The sequence below is a fragment of the Pseudochaenichthys georgianus genome, chromosome 16 (assembly GCF_902827115.2).
Source record: "Pseudochaenichthys georgianus chromosome 16, fPseGeo1.2, whole genome shotgun sequence".
NCBI classification, from domain to species: Eukaryota; Metazoa; Chordata; class Actinopteri; order Perciformes; family Channichthyidae; genus Pseudochaenichthys; species Pseudochaenichthys georgianus.
In genome coordinates, this window is record NC_047518.2 from 10,782,366 (window position 1) to 10,802,916 (window position 20,551).

Sequence of the window (20,551 nt, forward strand, 5' to 3'; positions counted from 1 at the left end):
AATCTTAAACAATAAATCAAACGACTACAAACATACATACTGACCCCACGTCAAAGTCTGAAAGCCATGTGACCGTGTTGCAGAATGGCCGAGCGGGCGGTGACAGCGAGCGCAGGGTGAGTGTCTCCCTAACCAAACCTGTTTGTAAAGTAGCCTAATAAAGGGAATATTAGCGATATTCAATATGTCATATCCAAATCTGGTTTATTCTATACCGGCATAGTTAGGGTAGTCAAAGTCGGGGTACGCTAAATGTACTAACATCAACACCACACAACTTCCCTAAAGTTCAAGTTAATACCACACACACACACACACACACACACACACACACACACACACACACACACACACACACACACACACACACACACACACACACACACACACACACACACACACACACACACACACACACACACACACACACACACACACTGAAGACAAACTTGTTGTCAGATAGAACAAGAATTGGCCGATGCTGTGCCGATCAGAGGTGCGAGAAGTACTTGGGTCTTGAACTTGAGTAAAAGTAGAAGTACCAGAGACTGAGTGTAAAATAACTGCAATCAAAATGTTATTCAAGTAAAAGTACAAAAGTGGGTCATTCCAGAAATGGAGGACAATTTAGACACATTTTTGAAAAATGAAAAAAAATGTATAACATTTTTTTATGTATTCAGGAAAACAGATAATAAACCATCAAAAAAAGGGATTTGCCCAGCTAGGCATCACATGTATATTTTCCAATGAAGAATTACCCCTGTTACTCTAATTATAGTAACAGGGTTGAAAGTAACAGGGTTGAAAATCAATGCTAATTTGAGTTTTAACCTCAGGAATTATTGCTAGATGTAGCATGTAATGCTACTTTCAAGGCAAGGACAAACTTGGATATCTAATGCAAGAACGATAACTGTCGTTCACGAAAACAACCGATTATGACCGAGAAATTATATCATGAAAGTTACGGTGCTTATTAAGCATTGTAAAACGTATGTGGTAAGTTGCCAAAGTGCTTTGTTTTGAACGTTCATCAGTATTATAATCAAAAAGAGAAATATGAACGTTAGTTTTTACTGAAATTATCAAATAAAGTCAATATCTTACAGTCTTTACTGAGCTGTGTGGGGTTTGTTCAACTTTTAAAAGATGTTTGAATGTTGATATACACAGTGATAGATGTTAAGGACTAACGTTTATAATAAATACATTTGTATTGATTTTAAGATCTTTTCATAGTTCATACAATCATACGTATTGGGATCATTTGTATTAATGTGGACCGGAGGGAGAGGGTGACGAGCATAAGTTTCACTTTCCTTTTTTATTTCAATTCCAACTTTGGTCGTGAAGAATATGTTTCTCTGTTGTCCACGTTCATAAAGCATAAGCATCAGAGCACGGTGCAGAGTCTCTAGATGAGTTTACAGTAGTCCCTCGTTCTTATTGAACATCCATGTTAGGGTTGCCAGAAACTGACCATGATCAAAATCGATTATTCGGCAGCCCTGGCGAATAATAATCGATATATTTTGGTTGAAACTAAGCCAGAAAAAAAAACAAAACATAAATAATAAAAAAATATATATAAATAATTAAAAAAAAAATGTAAATAAAATCGATTTTTAAAAATAATATTCGATTATGGAGACTGTAACGAATATTCGAATAATCGCTGGCATCCCTAATCCATGTTGTAGTCCGCTGAATAGAAAACTGTGTTTCCATAGTTCCCCCACAGCAGCAGACGCACATTCATGACGTCCGCTGGCGCATCATAAACACGTCGGATAGTGAAAGTGCATTCGGATTCTCTAATTATTTTTTCCACTTCACTAAAGTATGCTTTTAGTACAAGGATTTCACTGGTAGTTTGAATGTCATCCATAGTAATATATAGTGTGGATTTAAAACATATGTCCTCCTTACCGGTATTATCCCTCAACAGTACTGTAACTCTCTGTGTAATCAATACTGCACATGTTTGATTTGTATTATTCTAAGTACTTTGCAATAGTATACTTCACATAGTTTTTTGGTGTATCCAGATTTAATGTACATATTTTTCTATATCCTAATGTATAATATTTTCAATTCATTTTATTGTATTTTTTGGTTGTATTTCTTACTTACTTACTCACCATGTACACCAAGGCAAGTTCTTCTTATGTGTTAACCTACTTGGCCATAAACCTTTATCTGATTCTGATTTCGATCAGCCTCTCTCTTTGTTTCATTCTGCTGTGGCTTCAGGGTTGTGCAGAGAACGATGTCTGCTGTCGGGGCTGACAGGCTGCTCAGCAGTGTGTGGGGCTACGCTGACTCTACCTTACGGTAAGTCTGTACTGTTAAACATACTACATGGTTTTAGATCAACCTCCTCCCCTGTAAGAAATGTGTTGTTCCTTTACCTGGATGGATGTGCAGAGTCTGACGCATGTTCACATTCATGAGCTTCAGAATCACTATTCGTCCCACAGAGGGGATATTTGCAGCTTCTTCTGTGCTCACATAAATCTCAGTTTTTGAAGAGCAGGTTTTTGTGACGTCACAACTCCTTTAGAGACAATCTTATGCACTTGTGATCTGTAAACCTCACATACAATAAGAATGGACTTCTCAGGGAATTTGGAGACACCTTGTGTTAGCAAGTAAAATATACTTCCCTATTCTATTTATTTTTATTTGATCACCCCTGTAACATATTGTTTAAATGTACTTATTTATGAATCATACCCTTAGTTTTTCCGGTCCATTAAGCACTTTTCAGGAATTGGCAAACATTATATTTATATACACTCATTAGTCAATGTATTAAATAACCTGCAATAGATCAAATGAGATCAGTCTAATTCAACAGTTCTTAGCCGCAAATATTTTCCAAACGCTGCGCATGTGTTGTCATGTTGGTGAGGATGTTTCTTCATTTGCATGTGTTCTGGCACATTTGTGTTTTTATATTTTCATCCTTTTTGAAAATGCAGGGCATTTCTCATTATGGATTTTGTACCTGTTGGCCCTGCGTTTTTATGAAAATGATAAACAATGTACAGCTTCTATTGAAATGTAGCTCATTTTAGACGCTGCGATGGTGCTTCCAATTACTTTTGGATTATACTGTTGTAAAATGTTGCAAATATTTTGTCCACCCAAGTATTATTAATGGGTGGAGTCATCAGTGTTCTGGCCCCTCTCTTGAATGTGCTGTCCCCTAAACAGAGCCTGCCTGTGAAACCAGTGGAGTTCCCTCCACTTCAGACGGAGTAAACCACACTGAGAGCTCAGTTCACATGATCAGATGTGACGGCGCTCTTCATAAATGCTCTCTTGTACTTTTCAATCGATGCTTTTATATTTGTATGTCCCTGTCTAAGTCCTTTATGCATAGCCCCAGCCTGCAGCGACACCCTGTCCCTGATGTACGTAATGAAGCTTTCTGTGTGTTGTGTGTGAATGTGTGTCTGTGTATGTGTGTGTAGGTGGTGCTGGATCCCCCGCCTCCTGCCCTCATGGTGTCCCACCTCTGAGGATCAGCTGCAGACTGCAGAGGACATGATGCTGAGCTGTAAGCTTCTTCTCTTTTAACCTTGGTTTGCACATATGACTGTCAAAATGTAAGAGTATTGATTATAAGACACAATTTAGTTTGTGTTTTTACTATATGTTTCATGTGAGGAGGAACTGCCACCATACACGTAAACCCAACTGCAGTGGCGAGCCATGACTTTTATACCTATATATATACCAATTATCTAACGGGTTCGTTTTCCACAGACCTTATTTCGAGCTGTTTTCCAAAATCCTATGGAGAAATCCCACTGCTTTTTTGTAGAGGGAACCATACTTGCCAACCCTCCCGATTTTCGCGGGAGACTCCCGTTTTCATAGCCCTCTCCCGGTTTCTTCCCGGGGTCATATTTCTCCCAATTTCTGACAAAATCAGATTTACTCAGGACTGTTTCCACTCGGACTTTAATACAGCTACACCATTGTTTGGTTACCATGGTAGCACGTCCCTTTAGTAGCGCGCAACTGAAAGTCTGAGAGGGTGAGGAAGATATATCACAGAAAACAGAACAAGAATCGACAACTCGACCCTCTGCTCACTCCTTTCCTGTAAAATACAGGTCCAGCCCACACATATGCTCCATCAAGGATGGTGCTACAGACCGCAAGGCAGTGCACTTACAACTACAATAAACATGTTAATGTTAATCTAACACAGCTCCGGCGATCCACTAGCAGTGGAAGCCAGTAGGCCTATCCTCGAGATTAAGAAACGGCCCTAGTCTGCGTTCTTTCACACCTGCCTGTAATCTGAGAAGGTCCCGCCTCTCTGGCTGGCTCCCGCCCGGAAAATCGTCAGTGTTGATTGACACTTCAGTAATAGCCTATCAGATAGCACTGTGGGCGGGACATTGCTCGTGTACACTGTGGCCGTTTCTCAATCTCGAGGATACTGGATCCCAAACCAATATTTCAAGTATGCTACGTCATCGAGTGCCACCGAAGGACTGTTCCAATCTCCAGCATACTTGGAATTCCACCGAGGCCGCGTCCTTGGTTTTGGGGAAATTTCGAGGCTGCACATAGGTAGACTTTGCGTCCTTAAAATACCCACAATGCTTTGCGCACAGACCAATTTCAAAAACCCTTGCGGAGAATTGCTGAACCGACACAGCACACATTTAAATGTAAGTATGTCGTGGCGTAGAACATGTGTTGGTAAATATGTTAGTTTGTTACATTTGTTTGTAATCACCAAAAATGTGTTCCGTGAAAGTAAAGCAAGTTCATAACTAGATAGACATCGTGAGGTATTTATTTTCGGTACAGTTTATGTTGAAACCGTTAGAGAGAGTGGCACACTTGTTAGCCTGTTCCATTCTTCTTCGTTTTCTGAAGCCGTGGCTTGGAAGCATACTTGCTTAGTTTCTGAAGGAAGTGATTACCAAGCCAGTATCCTCGTGATTGAGAAACACCCTGAGTGGTGACTGCAGCCAGAGAAACGGCCGCATCAGAGCCAAAGTGTTATCGGCTGTTATCGGAAAAAAAAAGGCTGATACCGATAATCGGTCAAATGCGAATTATCAGCCCTGCCGATTATCGGTCGACCCCTATTTTATAATACACCGTTTAAACCAGGATGCCCCCGGGGGAGACATGCTAACACTAATGCTACATTAGCATCGGCGATCTTTTCTACTTCATGCTATCTGCACAAATGGTTGACATTAAAAAGACCAGGCAGTTCAGAGAGAATCAAAGGCAGGCAGCTTTGCATGACATTCTTCTGGACGTGTTTCATTGTGGTGATAGTGAGGGTAGTAAATCCCTTGTTTAGCAAGACAGTAGTGATGGCCATCTTGGTGACGTGTGTTGTTGTGCGAGACCAGAGATCTAGTTCATTGAGCGGTTCCACACAAACAAATGTGTTACTTCACAGTTTTACGACGCATTTTTTTGTTTTTACTTGCAAAATTATCATTTAAATTGACAAACATCATATATGTAATTCGTGGCACAATTCAAACGGGATCGAAAGATAACTTTTCTCTCGCCATTGACTTCAATACATAATTTTTCCGAAATAAGGTGCCATGGAGGTCCACCGGAAAGGGAGGGACTTCTGCTCTCTATAAAGCCCACCCATTTAGAGGGAAGATATGATTGGTCAATTGTACTGTCGTTTCACATTACTCTCTCTCGTTGAATTACTATAGAGAGGCGAAGTCCCTCCCTTTCCGGTGGACCTCCATGGGACCCTATTTCGGAAGAATTATGTATTGAAGTTGAATGGCGAGAGAAAAGTTATCTTTCGATCCCGTTTGAATTGTGCCACGAATTACACATATGATGTTTGTCCATTTAAAAGATAATTTTGCAAGTAAAAAAAAAAATGTTTTGCCGTAAAACTGTGAAGTAACACTTTTTTTGTGTGAAACCACTCAATGAACTACATCTCTGGTCTCGCACAACAACAAATGTCACCAAGATGGCCGTCACTACTGTCTTGCCAAACAAGGGATTTACTACCCTCACTATCACCACAATGAAACACGTCTAGAAGAATGTCATGCAAAGCTGCCTGCCTGCCTGCCTTCCTTCGATTCTCCCTGAACTGCCTGATCTTTTTAATGTTCAATGTTAACCATTTGTGCAGATAGCATGAAGTATAAAAGATCGCCGATGCTAATGTAGCGTTAGCGTTAGCATTTCTCCCCCGGGCTTAAACGGTGTATTATAGAATGATCACACCGGTGTGACAGTACTCTTCAAAGGGTTCACGAAATATGACTACTACTCTTACTGTTTAACATTTTGGGTTACTTCATGTTACTTCATGTTAAGGCTAATACAAATGACAAGGCTAATGCTGTAATGTTAACTAACGTGCTTGCTACTAGCTAGGTAGCTAACTTGATCCAGCCACTCCTTTCATCCTTTCGTCCTTTCATCAGACGGGAAGCGAAAGAACAACAAACTGTTTTGTGAAATGCTGTGGTGTTTGCTAAAATGCTGTAGTGTTTCCTGAAATGCTGTGGTGTGTTGTGAAATGCTGCGGTGTTTTCTGAAATGCTGTTTTGACTTGCACTTCAGGGCCACCGTAATGACTTTATGCTATGACAACATGTAAAAAAAAATTCAACACTGTCTTCTTTCTTTTTTGTCCAGCTTTTTAATTTGCCCCACTGATTAAATAACTTCCCCCCCAATCCTTGTATTGTGATCATCTTACTCAAACAAACTGCTACTTCAATAATCCATCACCTGATGAAATGAAACATAAATGACATCACGGGGTGAGGCAATCACAGTGTATCTAAAAGTATATTTTATAATATTTTCCTTTCTTTTCAGGTGTGACCAGCACGAACTCCAAACAGTACGTCCCCATCTCCGAAGGCAGCAGACTGTGGACTCTGACCTTCAGCAGAGACTGTGTCAAAGACAGAACCCCCCTAGTTCTGCTTCACGGGTTCGGGGGGGGCGTGGGTCTCTGGGCTCAGAACCTGGACTCTCTCTCACAGCAGAGGCCCGTCTGGGCTGTGGACCTGCTGGGCTTCGGGCGGAGCAGCAGGCCTCGGTTCTCTACAGACGCCCGGGAGGCAGAGGAGCAGTTTGTTGAGTCCATCGAGCAGTGGAGGGCTAAAGTAGGGCTGGAGTCCATGATACTGCTGGGCCACAACCTGGGGGGGTACCTGGCTGTGTCATACTCCATTAAATACCCTGGAAGGTGGGTAAGGATGGGATTTCTCTTAATGTGCTGTTGGGTTGTGTTGAGGGATGCACCAATGGATCGGCCCTATTATCCCTTATTGATACATCAGCAAATAAGGAGACATGCGCCAATTTTTATCTGATTTGCCATGAGATTTAGTACTGTTGAAGTCTGTTTAGTTTAGTGATTTTCGAGAAAAGTTAAAAACACGAGCTTGGTGATCATAGTAAGCATTTAGCAGCTATGGACATCGTTGGAAGCTCTCTCATTAAAAGTGTTCTAATGTTTTTAACTCACGTTTTTCTGGATGTATAATCAAATGCGCCGTCTGCTAGAGTCTGTAGATATGCTCTCCAGATTAACAGCAGCATGAAAATAACCTACCGATGCTCCATGGTGGAGGCTACGGTAGAAATTGCCGGGATTCGCGTTTTTACCCGCTTAATGTCTGACCAATTGTTGAACAGCATTTCCGTTCACGTGCCTTTTGTTAACACAGTTTATAGTCTATTTGAGGTTTGCCTCAGGTGTCGATTGGCATATTTCGTGTCAACATCTCGTCTACAAAACATAAGACAAAACATGAACATGCCATGTATTTACTTGTCTCTACAGAGTGAAGCACATTGTGCTGGTGGAGCCCTGGGGTTTCCCTGAGCGCCCCGACACAGCAGAGGCTGACCGGCCCGTCCCGGTGTGGATCAAAGCTCTGGGGGCCATGTTCAGTCCCTTCAACCCGCTGGCCAGCCTGAGGCTGGTTGGACCTCTAGGTGAGGCTGAAACAAGATGCAGACAAAGACTCTCAAGCTGCTTTTATCCATGAGAGGAGGAGAAGCTGCAATGTTCTTTAGTAGCTGCAACACAACAGGGTCCAGGGAATACAAATAATACTAGGTGAATTTAAAAGAGTGGAATGTTAATGCAGGGTAATCAAAGAGTAGTTGTTGATTCATAGAGAAAATGAATGCAGTACAAATGAATGAAAAATTATAATAATCTTAACTCTACAAATTAATCATTGCTCTGTAAAGACAAAAGCAGGCATGGTAAAATAGTTTGCCAATGTTATTTTAGCATAAGAGCTAAAGTATTCATATTTTTTTCTTACAGAAACTAGTTACTATATTACTGATCTCATATGAGTCAAATATCCAACCTTGTAGTAATATCCAAAGTTGAATATCCAACCTTCAACTTTGTGGCTTTCAAAGCCCCCTGCAGTTTATAACCATGACGAATGTAATGAACCAGCCTCATCCTATAATGCTTGTGACCCTCAAACATCCCTGCAGGGCCCACTTTGGTCCAGACTCTCAGACCTGACTTCAAGAAGAAGTTCTCTTCAATGTTCAGCGACAACACCGTGTCAGAGTACATCTACCACCTGAACGTGCAAACCCCCAGGTCAGTCTCCCTCCCTGTCACTGCCGTCTGAAAGTCATGTATAAAGGAGTTTGGTTGCTGTCACTTGTGCCTTGTCATCACAATCTGCCTTTGTTTGCCTTGTTTTTGTCACAGTGGGGAAACGGCCTTTAAGAATATGACCACTCCTGAGGGCTGTGCTGTGAGGCCGATGCTGCAGAGGATGGAGCAGCTCCCCCCTCAGATCCCCCTTACCATCATGTACGGGTCCCGCTCCAGCATCGACAGCAACCCATGCAGCAGCATCAGAGACATGAGGCCGCACTCTCATGTAGAGATCACAGTAGGTTCATTGTGCCTTCATTTTAGTTTGAATCTACAGTAGATCATGTTAAACTATGTATTTAAAGGTCTGCTATTATACTATTTTTCATCAATATATTATACGTCTCAGATATATACAAACCATGTCTCTGAAGTGTTTGGCTCCAAATACCAAGCAGATCATTGCAGCATCCCATAATCCCCTCTGTTTCAGGCCTGTTCCGAAAGTGCTGATTCTCTGTCTGTTACTTTAGACCAGGGGTCTCCAACACGGCGATCGCGGCAGCTTTTCAGTAGCTCGACGCTCGATTATCGATTATAGCGTAGTAAGGTTGCTTCTTGATTTTTCGGCCGCGGCCGGACAATAACGTTTTTTTATTTTAGAATTGTTTCTGTCACACAAATATCAAATTGGTCGGTGACGCAGTGATCAAGGAACAGACGTGACAGCGGCACAGCGACACCACACAGACCAGTCTGCTTTCTCCAGCAACACCACTCCAGAACCAACGGCAGAATGACCCGCTCTGAATCAGGCCGTGTCGCTGCGGCTCAGAGACACAGGGAGCAGGGTTTCCGTTAGCCAGTAATTACCGGTTTTTAGCTGGTAAAATTTATAAAAAACCGGTAAATTCAAAACCTGACGGTCAAAATGTCTGGTAATAATTAGGGAGGCTCCGATCGATCGGCCGCCGGTCATTATCGGCCGATATTCACTCTTAATAGTTTGATCGGTGCTCTCTATGAAGGCCGATCAGGAGAGCTGGATCTGATCCATATGGACATAAACGCGAGTGAAGTTTAACCGGACGCGAGAGAGAGATCAGATCAGCTGCTGAGTCTGACCGAGACACGCAGCTCTGCATGAGCTCCTGAAGCCCCGCCCTCTGTTTAGCGGGCTGCAGGAGCTGCTTGAGAAACTGACGGGCTGTCAGGAGAGAGAGAGAGAGGGAGAGGATCCGTTTCTCCCGTGTTATTATTTAAATGTAATGTAAACTTCTGAATAATGTACGTTATCTACTACAAGTAGTTTGTTTGAATGTAATAATTATGTTGTTTGTTGTTTGTGGAATCATTTATTGAAAAATGAATCTGAATTTTTCGATCTGTTATAAACTGAAGCGATATAAAAATGAGCCCCGTGAACTGAGTTTTAAACTGAAGCATATCTGCTCATAGTCCGGTAAATTACCTGCCAACGGAAACTCTGCTACACAACTCTTATTATTATTGAAATATGACCGGTAAGTTTCAAATTAGTCCGGTAAAATAAATTCTGCTCGGACATTTGACCGGCGAGAAAAAATCCCAGCGGAAACCCTGACAGGGAGGGATTTGTGTTTTTTGAAAAACACTCGTTATCGTCATGTCAGGTTTTTGGTGGATTTAATCAAGTCTTGGATTGCAGAGTATGAATGTCCTCTTGTTGATAAATACTTGTGTGAAGTTTGTGAAGGCAGGAGGAAAGCTTCCGCGATCACCGTCTCCTCTCCGTTCCTCCAAACCCCGCCCCCTCCCCTAATGGCTGAAAGTGACCTGATAGAAACTTTATTATTCACTTAATCACTGATTGAGATGATGAAGCTAACTTACTCTCATACATTCATGGGATTCATGTAACAGTAAGACAGAGAATGTGAGTGTGCACCCACATGCACTATTTTTGTTTTTATAATGCTGTTGTCTGCTGTGTTCAGACTCAAGTCATGTGTGTGATGCCACATTCAGGACATTCAGTGTCCTTTCTTTAACAGAAGACTGAAGGCAGCTAGACTGCAGTATTAGTTTTTTGTTTTTGAGGATGGAACAATTTCACACACAGATATAGGGAGGCTAGACCTATACAATTGATTTATTATGGTTTATAATTTCATGTCAAGACGAAGAAGAAGAAGAAAAAGATGGCTGAACTGTTCAGTGTCGATGCTGTGGAGATGGAGGTTATAAATCTCCAAAATCATGTTCAGCTGAAGTCTCAGCAAAACTCACAACATGTCTGGAGCCTTGTAGACCCAGAGAACTATAAGAACATCACCAAGCAGCACTGAACATACTACTTTATTTGGTTCTGTTCTACAGACCTTTGTGAAGCAGCTTTTTCTGGCATGAATGTCATGAAATCTAAATACAGAACAAGACTGACTGATGAACATGAATGACTCTATTAGAGTGAACCTAAGTGGGTCCAGCAGACACCTGTATGGTGGACTCCATGCAGCGCCATTCATCTCACTGACTGTGAAAAAGAGTGAAGGCACTTATTTGACCATAAGTGCATAAGATGCTTCGTTTTCTTGGACCTTGATGTGAAGTTAAGATTTGTAATAAGCTTTAGGTATTGCAATTTCGTACGTGTACAAAAGTATAGCTTAATTCAACTGATGAGTGCTATGTGAATACATGTAAGCGATGTGATGGAAGTAGCTCTTGGCCACTTTCATTTTTTCAAAGTAGCTCTCAGATGAAGAAAGGTTGGAGACCCCTGCTTTAGATGAAAATAAGGAGCCCCTCCCCACGCCCCTCTGAGAGATATTTGGTTGAAAAGAACACAATGGTGCTCCAGGAGGAGATTCAGGTGATAAGGTGTGGGGGGGGGGGTTACCTTGGTTGGTTATTGGCTAATGGTTATACAAACCAAAACATCGTTGTTATGACATCACAAAGTGGCCAAAATCTGATCAGCTAATTTTCATACAGGTTTTTATATAAATGGATCAGGACAAAAAGAGAGTGCGTCTTTTTTCCTGAAACTTTCAGAATCTCTTAACGCATCTTTATGTATAAAAGACATTCAAAAGTGGATTTTGCATAATAGGTGATCTTTGTGGAAAACAATTGAAATCCCTTTGTACTGAGTTCCTTGGAATACCTGTCAGTGTTTTAATCTAAGAATCACATGTACTGAAACATTACATTTAGCTGACGCTTTAATCCAAATCAATTTACATTCACTTCAATATCATAGACATACTTAGGGTTAAGTATCTTGCTGAAGGACACTTTGACATGTTGGGTACAGCGGATGTGGATCGAACCACTGACCCTCTGGTTGGTATGTGCCCATTTAACACCTGAACCACAGCCGCTACACACTGTAACATCACATTTTATTTTGCTTATGCTATTTTCCAAAGCGACTTGGCTATCAATTTGAATGTTCAAAATGCCTTTTGATAGCTGTGTGCATTGCTCTCTCGTAATGAGCTTCCTTCTGTGTCAGCAGATGATCCGTGGAGCCGGACATTATGTATTCGCTGACCAGCCGGAGGACTTCAACCACACACTTTTGAAAGTATGCAGTAAAGTGGACTGAAGCCTGGCTCCTGACCACTGGAGGAAAAGGGAAGCACCAATGTCAGACTATGTTTCAGCAGAGGAAACAAAGGATTGTCCTTCCTCAAAGAAGGGATGATGAGTGTATTTTTATAACATGTGAAAATATGTCAAATGCGTATTTCTGCATATTTTTGTCAAAGAATGCAATAAGTAATAAGTGTGTGTCTGGATATAACCATAGACACACACAAACACTTAAATTCCCTCGGCAGATTAAAAGGCACATTTCCCAGTAAAAACGTGCTTCAAATGGAGAGAACAACCTGAATAAATGATCTCCAAATGTGAGCACCACTTGCTGTTAACTATCAAGCTGACACCTCCTCATGTACTTTTCCCAGAGTCCGTTCCTGGCAAAAAATGAGAATCCATGGGCGGCAATAGTGGAGTCCTGGTTTAAGGGATCAAGGCAAGTCTCTGTGAAAACCATGACGTTACAGTTCATGTTTCCTCAGTCTGACTCAAACTCCAGTCCAGGAGCCTCGCCTCATTTCTCACCTGCGCTGCCCAGGTAAAGCAGCAGCAGGTAACCATGACTTGTTATCAGTTTTGGTGAAAGACTGCTGTCTACCAAGGTTCTGATGGGTAAACGTTTGTCTTTATCATATCACATATAGATGATAGGGCTTGCTTGGGCGGTTCGCTTGTTGTGAAAAAAACCTTCAAACAAGCGACAAAGTAAAAAAGTTAAACTGCAATGTTTAAGGGAATCTGGCAGCCATCTACGTCACTATCTTGGAAAACGTATCTGGAAACCCAGGTATATGATACTCAGACGCATTATACAGATAACCCTCTAGACAAATAGAGTCATACTGTAAGCCCAACATGCTGTTGACAAAGGTTATACCGTATGTCAAAAATGATATTAAATTCCCTTTGTTTAACATCTAAAACAAAACCTAGACATTCTAGATGTCTTCAATGAAGCGGCTTCCTGAATTCTGTTGATTTTGCATGTACACGGCAAACAACAGTGGAATGGAGCTACATTATGGGTAGGCAGTAATCCTTGTTGCTGGAATCCAATAACTGCAGTGTTTCATTGTACATTTAAATAACCTTTATTTTAATAAACAAGTGAAGAGTCTGCCGAGCCTCTACAAAGGATCATTGGAATCTCATGCCTGTTGAACAAGGTCTATTCCCTAATTGAAATGCTATAGACACAATGTGATCTGTGTCTATAAGGTGAAAAGCAGAAATGTTAGATTAGTAAAAACGTCACATTGATGAATAACTTCAAAGTGTTTCACATACAGTCATTGTCACAGGGAAATATGTTTTTATAATTTCACTGAGTATCTTGAATTACTTAACAGTCGTTCTAGGCATGTAATAAAGTGTAAATTGTTCAAATTGTTTTGCTTCCAACTAATTTTCCCTCGGACAGCTCATATTTCTAAATGTAAAAAAATAATGTTATCTATTATGATTATTGTTCACTTGCTTCTCTGTCTTTTGTCATCCATACACAATGGCCTTACCTTTGTTTGCATCACATAATTAATCTGCACTACTTTGATTCTGCCTCTCCCCATTGAAATGGTACAAGATTTGTCAAAATGTATCGATCCTTTAGGAGCCGTCTGGCCTCCCCTCGGTGAGAGAAACGATCCCTGTGCATTTGGGTTCAGCAGAAGGCCTCTGTAGTTTCCCCTTACTGCCACTAGAGAGCAATCCTATTCAAAAAGGAGCTGTGGAAAAAAATGTTGGTATGAGGATGAAGAGTTTCCATCTCCATCAGTTTCCATCCTTGGGTATAAACTAGGGCTGTCAAACGATTACAAATTTTAATCAGATTAATCACAGTTTAAGAATTAATTAATCATGATTAATCCCCATTCGAACTATGTCCAAAATATGCCATTTATTTATGTATATTGTTGGGAATGGAAAGATAAATGAAAGAAGGCGGATATATCCATTTACCATACAGTATCTATGTTTATTATAACATTTTTCTGCATGTCAAAATGAAAGACAACCCACACACCTATCAATCATCAAACCGTAGGGTCTTAATTCATTACGTGTTGATTTCTATCAACGGGGGAGTACTTCAGGAAAGTCGACAGAGGGGGGGGGGAGCTAGTGGAGTACTTCGGGACCACAGAGTGTGAACGTTGTGATCAGCTGTTTTAGCGCAGTTCTCCAGTGAAGGCAATAGAGTCTGTCTGCAGACCGCAGCAAGGAGGCGTTTCCTATAGGGGCGTTTCCTATAGTGAACGACGGGAGCCGGCTCTCGCCCGCGAACGAGACGTTTTTTGTTTTGTTTTTGCGGAGGGATCTAGATCGGCATGAAGGCACATTATGCAATGTGCAATGTGGACATTATCCCGCTTATTACACATAGCCACATTCTCAACAAAGTAACGACATGACTCCCAATAATAATTGAAATGCTTTTATGGATTTAGAAAAAGATTTTATTGATTTAAAAAATAGTTTTCTGTATTGATTTAAATTGACATGCATCCGCTAAGAAAAGTAGTCCGTTGTTACTGTTTGAACTAACGTAACAACGGCAGGAACTGCTTCTATAGTGTTTTTGAGGAGCTTTTTGATTACAGATTTGAAAACATCGTTGCTTGCTTTAAAAGTAGCACAATTCATTATGTCAAACCTTGAAAGATATCCCTGCCCTAATGCCCTATGTCTGGACCGCTGCGTAAAAAGGAGGGTTTCTGATTACTTCTCTTCCTACTTTTTGTCCCCCTCTTCTCCCCGCTGCAGCCTAGCAGTTGATCTCAAAGCACGCTCCCCTCTCCTGCAGGGAGAAAAACTATATTTATATACTTTATATAGGTTGATACAGTAGCCCCTTTTTTAAAATAGTTTTTATAGGTGTTGCCATCTGTTTTAATCATTAATTGGGTGGTATCAGAGAGTTACACGGGTCTGTAAATGCAATGAAAACAATTGGCCACAGCAAATAATTTATATTAAACATGTAATTTGTACTTTTGAATACTTTAGTACAAAGGATGACTTGAATAATTTAAGTGATATATGTGTACACATATAAATCATTAGTCAAAACAGCGCTACATTTGATTTAATTAAAAGGTATAATATGTGGTAAACTGAAGAGCCCTTTGGGAGCCGAAAGAGCCGGCTCTTCTTGGTGAGCCAAATGATCGGCTCAGCAAGAAGAGCCGGAATTCCCATCACTAGAACAATGACTTCTTCTGCAAGGATTTATAAAAGCAGCTGGATAAAAAAAGTTAGGAAACGCCCCTATAGGAAACGCCCCTATAGGAAACGCCTCCTTGCTGCGGTCTGCAGACAGACCCATCTCAGTGAAGGGGGGAGTCTCCCTCCGCAGCTTCTGGCACAGGACCGTTGTACAGACCGACGTTAACAGCAGCCCTGTCTGTGCACACGGAGACCGACTCTGTCGTCCGGTGATCGAACTGCCTTCTGGAAAAGCTTCACAAGTACGTCGGTACGCAAATGCGCTTTGTGACACAAGTGACAGTACGCATTTCAGATTACGCACATAACCTGCGTAGCAGTTATGTGCACCCCTGTACCAGAGCCATATATATTATTACTATTATATGGCTCTGGCCTGTACTACAGCAAAAGTATTCTCCGTCGGGACTTCCTGCAACAACACCACGCCGTTATCAAAGATGTTCTATTGAGAAGACGATCACTACGTGACAAAAGTTTTCAAAACCGTGGCTACTGAAATCAGTCTTACTAACTGCTGTCTGTGCAATTTACTCCGCGCGAGTTGGCAGACTTTATTTTGCTTACTTTAACATCATTTTTCATGGTGGGGCTAAGCCTTGTCTTGGTATGGGTGTAGACTACACCAGCCATACCCTGGCGCTGCCACTGTTGGCACGTATGGGGCGGGCCATTCTGCACATGCGTTAAATATTTTAACGCAATTAATTCAAAAAATTAATTACCGCCGTTAACGCGATAATTTTGACAGAATTAGTATAAACATAAGATGGATATCGATTGTAAAAGACATCCTATCTGCTTTGAATCTCTCCACTGGTTGGGTGATAGATTAGAAATAAGATCAGTTTGAGAAAGACTGAGGTGGGAATTACTAAATTTCCTGTCTGTTACAGTAGCTGATGGTTTACCTTGGGAAGAGAAGCAATCTCATTAACTTCCCCTATTGAGGAACGAAAGAAGTTGGAGTGGCTCCAAGAACGATTGGAGGAAGAGGAGTAATCTCTAAAGTTGTCCACCTGCCATTATCAGCTTCACTAAATGTATTTATGCATATTCTAAATGCCAAGACGTTAATTTTCGAATAAAAAAAAAATACCATGAAACAAGTTTATCTCAAGATTAGCCTTTGAGACCACCGACACATTTTGATAGAGTGGGTTACATATGCATTAACATAGCTAATTTGAAACATTTGCTGTCCCACACATTCAGATTGATTCGATAAACTCTGGTGCTGTTTCTCCCAATTTAGCTGATTGTCCTGTTGAGTTAGCATTCAGTAAGCTAGTTAGCTTGACATTTTTGCTCTAAATGTTTGAACTGTGTTTGTTATTTATCTTTTATATGTTTGTGATGTAAAAACCAGTCAAGACATACATGAGATACAAACGTAGTTGATGATACTATAGCTTATTGGCCGTTCAACAGTGTCTGCTTAATTGCGGCCTAAGCTATAGTCTAGGGCAGTGGTTCCCAAACTTTTTGTGCCCAAGGCACACCAAAGGACAAGTAAAAATCTCAAGGCACACCTATTGTGCAAAATAGCCCTTATAACACGTGTTATCACTCATATCATGTAAAATATCTGTATTATGTGCATAATTATTTACTAATGCCAAATAAAATGTGACAAAGACAACTATATTATTATTATATATATATATATATGAGCAAAATATGGTGAAGAAAGTCTGTCTAAATTAAATCATATTTTAGACTGCACTGTAACTTTTATCCATGTATTTTTCCTTAATGTTTATTTTATTAGCACTGTAACTTTTATCCATGTACTTTTTCATATTTTAGACTGCACTGTAACTTTTATCCATGTATTTTTCCTTAATGTTTATTTTATTAGCTTTTCTTTTTTAATGTTTAATGTCTTTCATTTCTTTTTTGTAAAGCACTTTGAATTACCCTGCGTCGAAAAGTGCTATATAAATAAACTTGCCTTGCCTTGCCTTGCCTTGCCTATATTACTCATGAAATATTTATTAACGAAATATTTCAGAAATTAATTTGAAACGTTATCAAATTAGGCTTCATCAAAGCAGCAACACACTCATTTAAACCAGACAGGTCACAACATTAAACATGAGACAAAGGAAATTCAGCACAGAGAACTGTCAATGCAAGGAAGCTGCATTGTCCATGGTCCTGAACTACAAATTATAAATGTAACATTTCAGCAGAGATGGGGTCGTTACTAAAAAAAAAGTAATATATTACATATTACTTTAAAAAAAAGTAATATATTACACTACTTCGTTACTCTCTACATAAAGTAACTCGTTACTTTACTCGTTACTTTACTCGCAGGGCCGGCCCGCCCCTCCCTGCAGGCAGATCACGCAGACTGCTAAAGTTTCAAATGTTCTCTTTAGTTCAGTTTCCATTGTCGCATAAGACTGATCCAGATCCTGAATGTTTTCCTATCTGACCATGGCTGTTCTCTGTCTCCTACTATCTGTATATTTTGCGCAGTCTATCTCTGCTCACGCTATTGCGTCGGCGTGTTCTCCTGCGTGTTGGCCATGTGTTGCACTGGAACAAGACACCGCAAAGACTTCAGCCGAGCACGTACAATAACTCTTCTTACCAGCAGGCGGCGGGAGTGTGTATTCGTCATTCAAAACAGGCAACAACCGGAAGACAGAGAAGAAGAACAGACTGTGATATAAACAAACAACAAATGGCGTGTGCGGTAGCTCCACCTTAGCATGTGTTCTTTGCAGGTGCTTGTTGAGGTTTGACGTGGTGTTTACAGCAGTGGATAACAGCTTCTGGCCTGGACACAGTTTGCACCTCACCGTCACATTCCTGTCTATTCTTCGGATGAACTCAAAATAATGGGCATACCTCCACCCCTCGAGAGTTATCGCTGACTCAGCCATGTTTATGCAGCACTGCACGTGGAGATGTGGACGCGCAAGTCGCGCAGATTACGTACATATAAACCTACAAAGTACTGATATAGTAAATTAAAAAATAATTATTTTTGTGTAGTTGTATATTGCAATAATAACGTATGGTTGTCACAAAATCCCACGGCACACCCGGACTTGCCTCACGGCACACCAGTGTGCCGCGGCACACCGTTTGGGAACCACTGGTCTAGGGGATTGCAGAAAAATCGTGCAAATGATGATACAAGCATCACATTTGGCACACTTGTTCTCCAAGTGGTACTAATCAAATCTGCCTGATTGGCCAATTGAAAATCCAAGATGGCGGCCATTTTCCAAGATGGCCGCCAGATTAGCCGCCCGAAAACCGTAATAATTCGGCACAGAAAGGGTTAATCAAATTTTAAAGGTCATAAATGGATGCGATAATTTAAGACCTTTAATTTGATACCTAATTTATGGGTCTACGACCACAGGAAATACTTTAACCCATTGGGAACCATTGTCGACTTTTGTCACCATGAGTACTATTTGCACTTTGGGTCTCAAAGGGTTTTAATAAAGCACACTGACACATTTTTCAAGATGGCCACCAGATTGCCTGTTTTTTATTACGTAAGCTTTACCCCGGCTAGCAAATGTTCAAAGTTATTTATACCATGCCACTGGTCCTCCAGCTGCTACTGTTCACATATGCAGCTGCAGAGTGATGTGCAGGGGAGCTCTGACTGAAAGCATTTGCATCTTCCTGTGCAACCTTTCTTACAGGAACACTTCGTCAGTTCCCGACAGCTCGCTGCAATAGGGGGTAGTGTTGTCCAACATATCTGCCATGTCTCTCCTTTCTGTGTCCATCCCCATTCAGCGGGACTGCTCGTGTCTGGATTGGAGATGGTTGCCTGGCCCCAGATGATCCCAGCCTGATAAGCCGCACGCTTTGCATGTTCTCTGAGCGCTGCCTGTGTTGGTGGAATTGAGTTGTACGGCCTCTGCTTGCGGGCAAAGAGATCTAGTCTTGCTTCATCCACACCAGTGGTTGCGCTTGATCTGTCGTACATGAGGACAACGAATCTCTCCAGCTTCTGCAGGTCAAGATCACAAATCAATGTTGGATGCTGGCTGAGATTAGTGAATGTTTCAGAAACATCATCGAATACGTTCCAAGTCTGCCATGCAGATTTCTTCCCTTTCCCACGGAAGGCAGACACGACATCACATCCAGTGAACGCATGAAAGTATGGGATCCCTCTAGCTTTCTCAAGCCCTATTGCAGAAACTACCTCATGGACTGGAATCCATCGCATCTTGGCTCCTTGGCCAAAGGCAATCCACATTTTCTCAAGACCTAGTTCCTGTAAGGATGGCAGTACAGATATTGCTATGACTAGCACGTCCGTGTCATTAGCCTTAATGATAATAGACTTGCTCCCATCAGTCGTTGCATCCCTGGCGTGCACAAATATTCGACTGTCAGCTTCTTCATGAGAACATGGGGACACAGCATCCAGCAACTTCCCTGTGTTGCTAATGGCTTCTTCTCCTTTTGTGACAATTACTGTGCTTGTCGTCTCTGCTTCACACATCTTTTCCGCAAGGAAGTGAAACAGCTCAGTCTTGTTGCTGGCGTCACGAAGGAAGCTTTGCCAGTTACCTGGTGTCTTACTCGTCCCTGTCACTCTTCTTCTGATTCCTTGCCCTCTTTTCGACCTTGTCTCGGATTTCAGACTTGACTTCTTGTACACATCAAAGACTACGTCCACCCGCTTGTACCTGGCACCATAGGATTCAACCTTTGGGATTATGTCTTCTTTAGCATAGTCATCAAATGTCTTTGAAGTACGTGGAGGTAAGGCATTGATAAGTGCTGAGCCATCAATGATGATTGCATCTCCATTTGGTTCTGTGTCTGGGATGTTCACTTGCGCTTCAAGAATTTCAACCAGCTGTGACTTCTGACACGTATGAAGCTTGCCGCTATCACTGAGAGATGCAGGGTGCGACTGATTTTCGTGCTTGAAGAATTCTTGCAAGTTACACTGCCTGTTCTGGCACGAGATGAACAGTCGCGAGAATAACTGACAGTCGTCTTTCAGGACTTTCTCCTTAGAAATGTCCTTAGCCTGCTCTTGTTTGAAGAAAGAAGCAAGGTTTTTCTTGATCGGATTATAAAAAGCACTTTCACCTTCATCCTCTAGCC

The 20,551-nt window shown here is 41.3% G+C and overlaps 1 protein-coding gene across 2 annotated transcripts; it reads left to right on the forward strand.

Annotated features, from left to right (window-relative positions):
• Nucleotides 1-33: 33 nt before the first annotated feature.
• abhd5a (abhydrolase domain containing 5, lysophosphatidic acid acyltransferase a) lies at nucleotides 34-13,606 on the forward strand. 2 transcript variants are annotated; one of them, XM_034101830.1, is made up of 8 exons: nucleotides 34-116; nucleotides 2,257-2,337; nucleotides 3,483-3,568; nucleotides 6,865-7,240; nucleotides 7,841-7,995; nucleotides 8,518-8,629; nucleotides 8,744-8,930; nucleotides 12,135-13,606. In XM_034101830.1, exons 1-8 carry the CDS (start codon nucleotides 85-87, stop codon nucleotides 12,222-12,224), a joined length of 1,119 nt encoding a protein of 372 aa, XP_033957721.1. In that variant the 5' UTR covers nucleotides 34-84; the 3' UTR covers nucleotides 12,225-13,606. The 2 variants fall into 2 exon arrangements, with proteins under 2 accessions (XP_033957721.1, XP_033957722.1); XM_034101831.2 differs by having other exon boundaries at nucleotides 83-116; nucleotides 2,223-2,337.
• The last annotated feature ends 6,945 nt before the right edge of the window (nucleotides 13,607-20,551 follow it).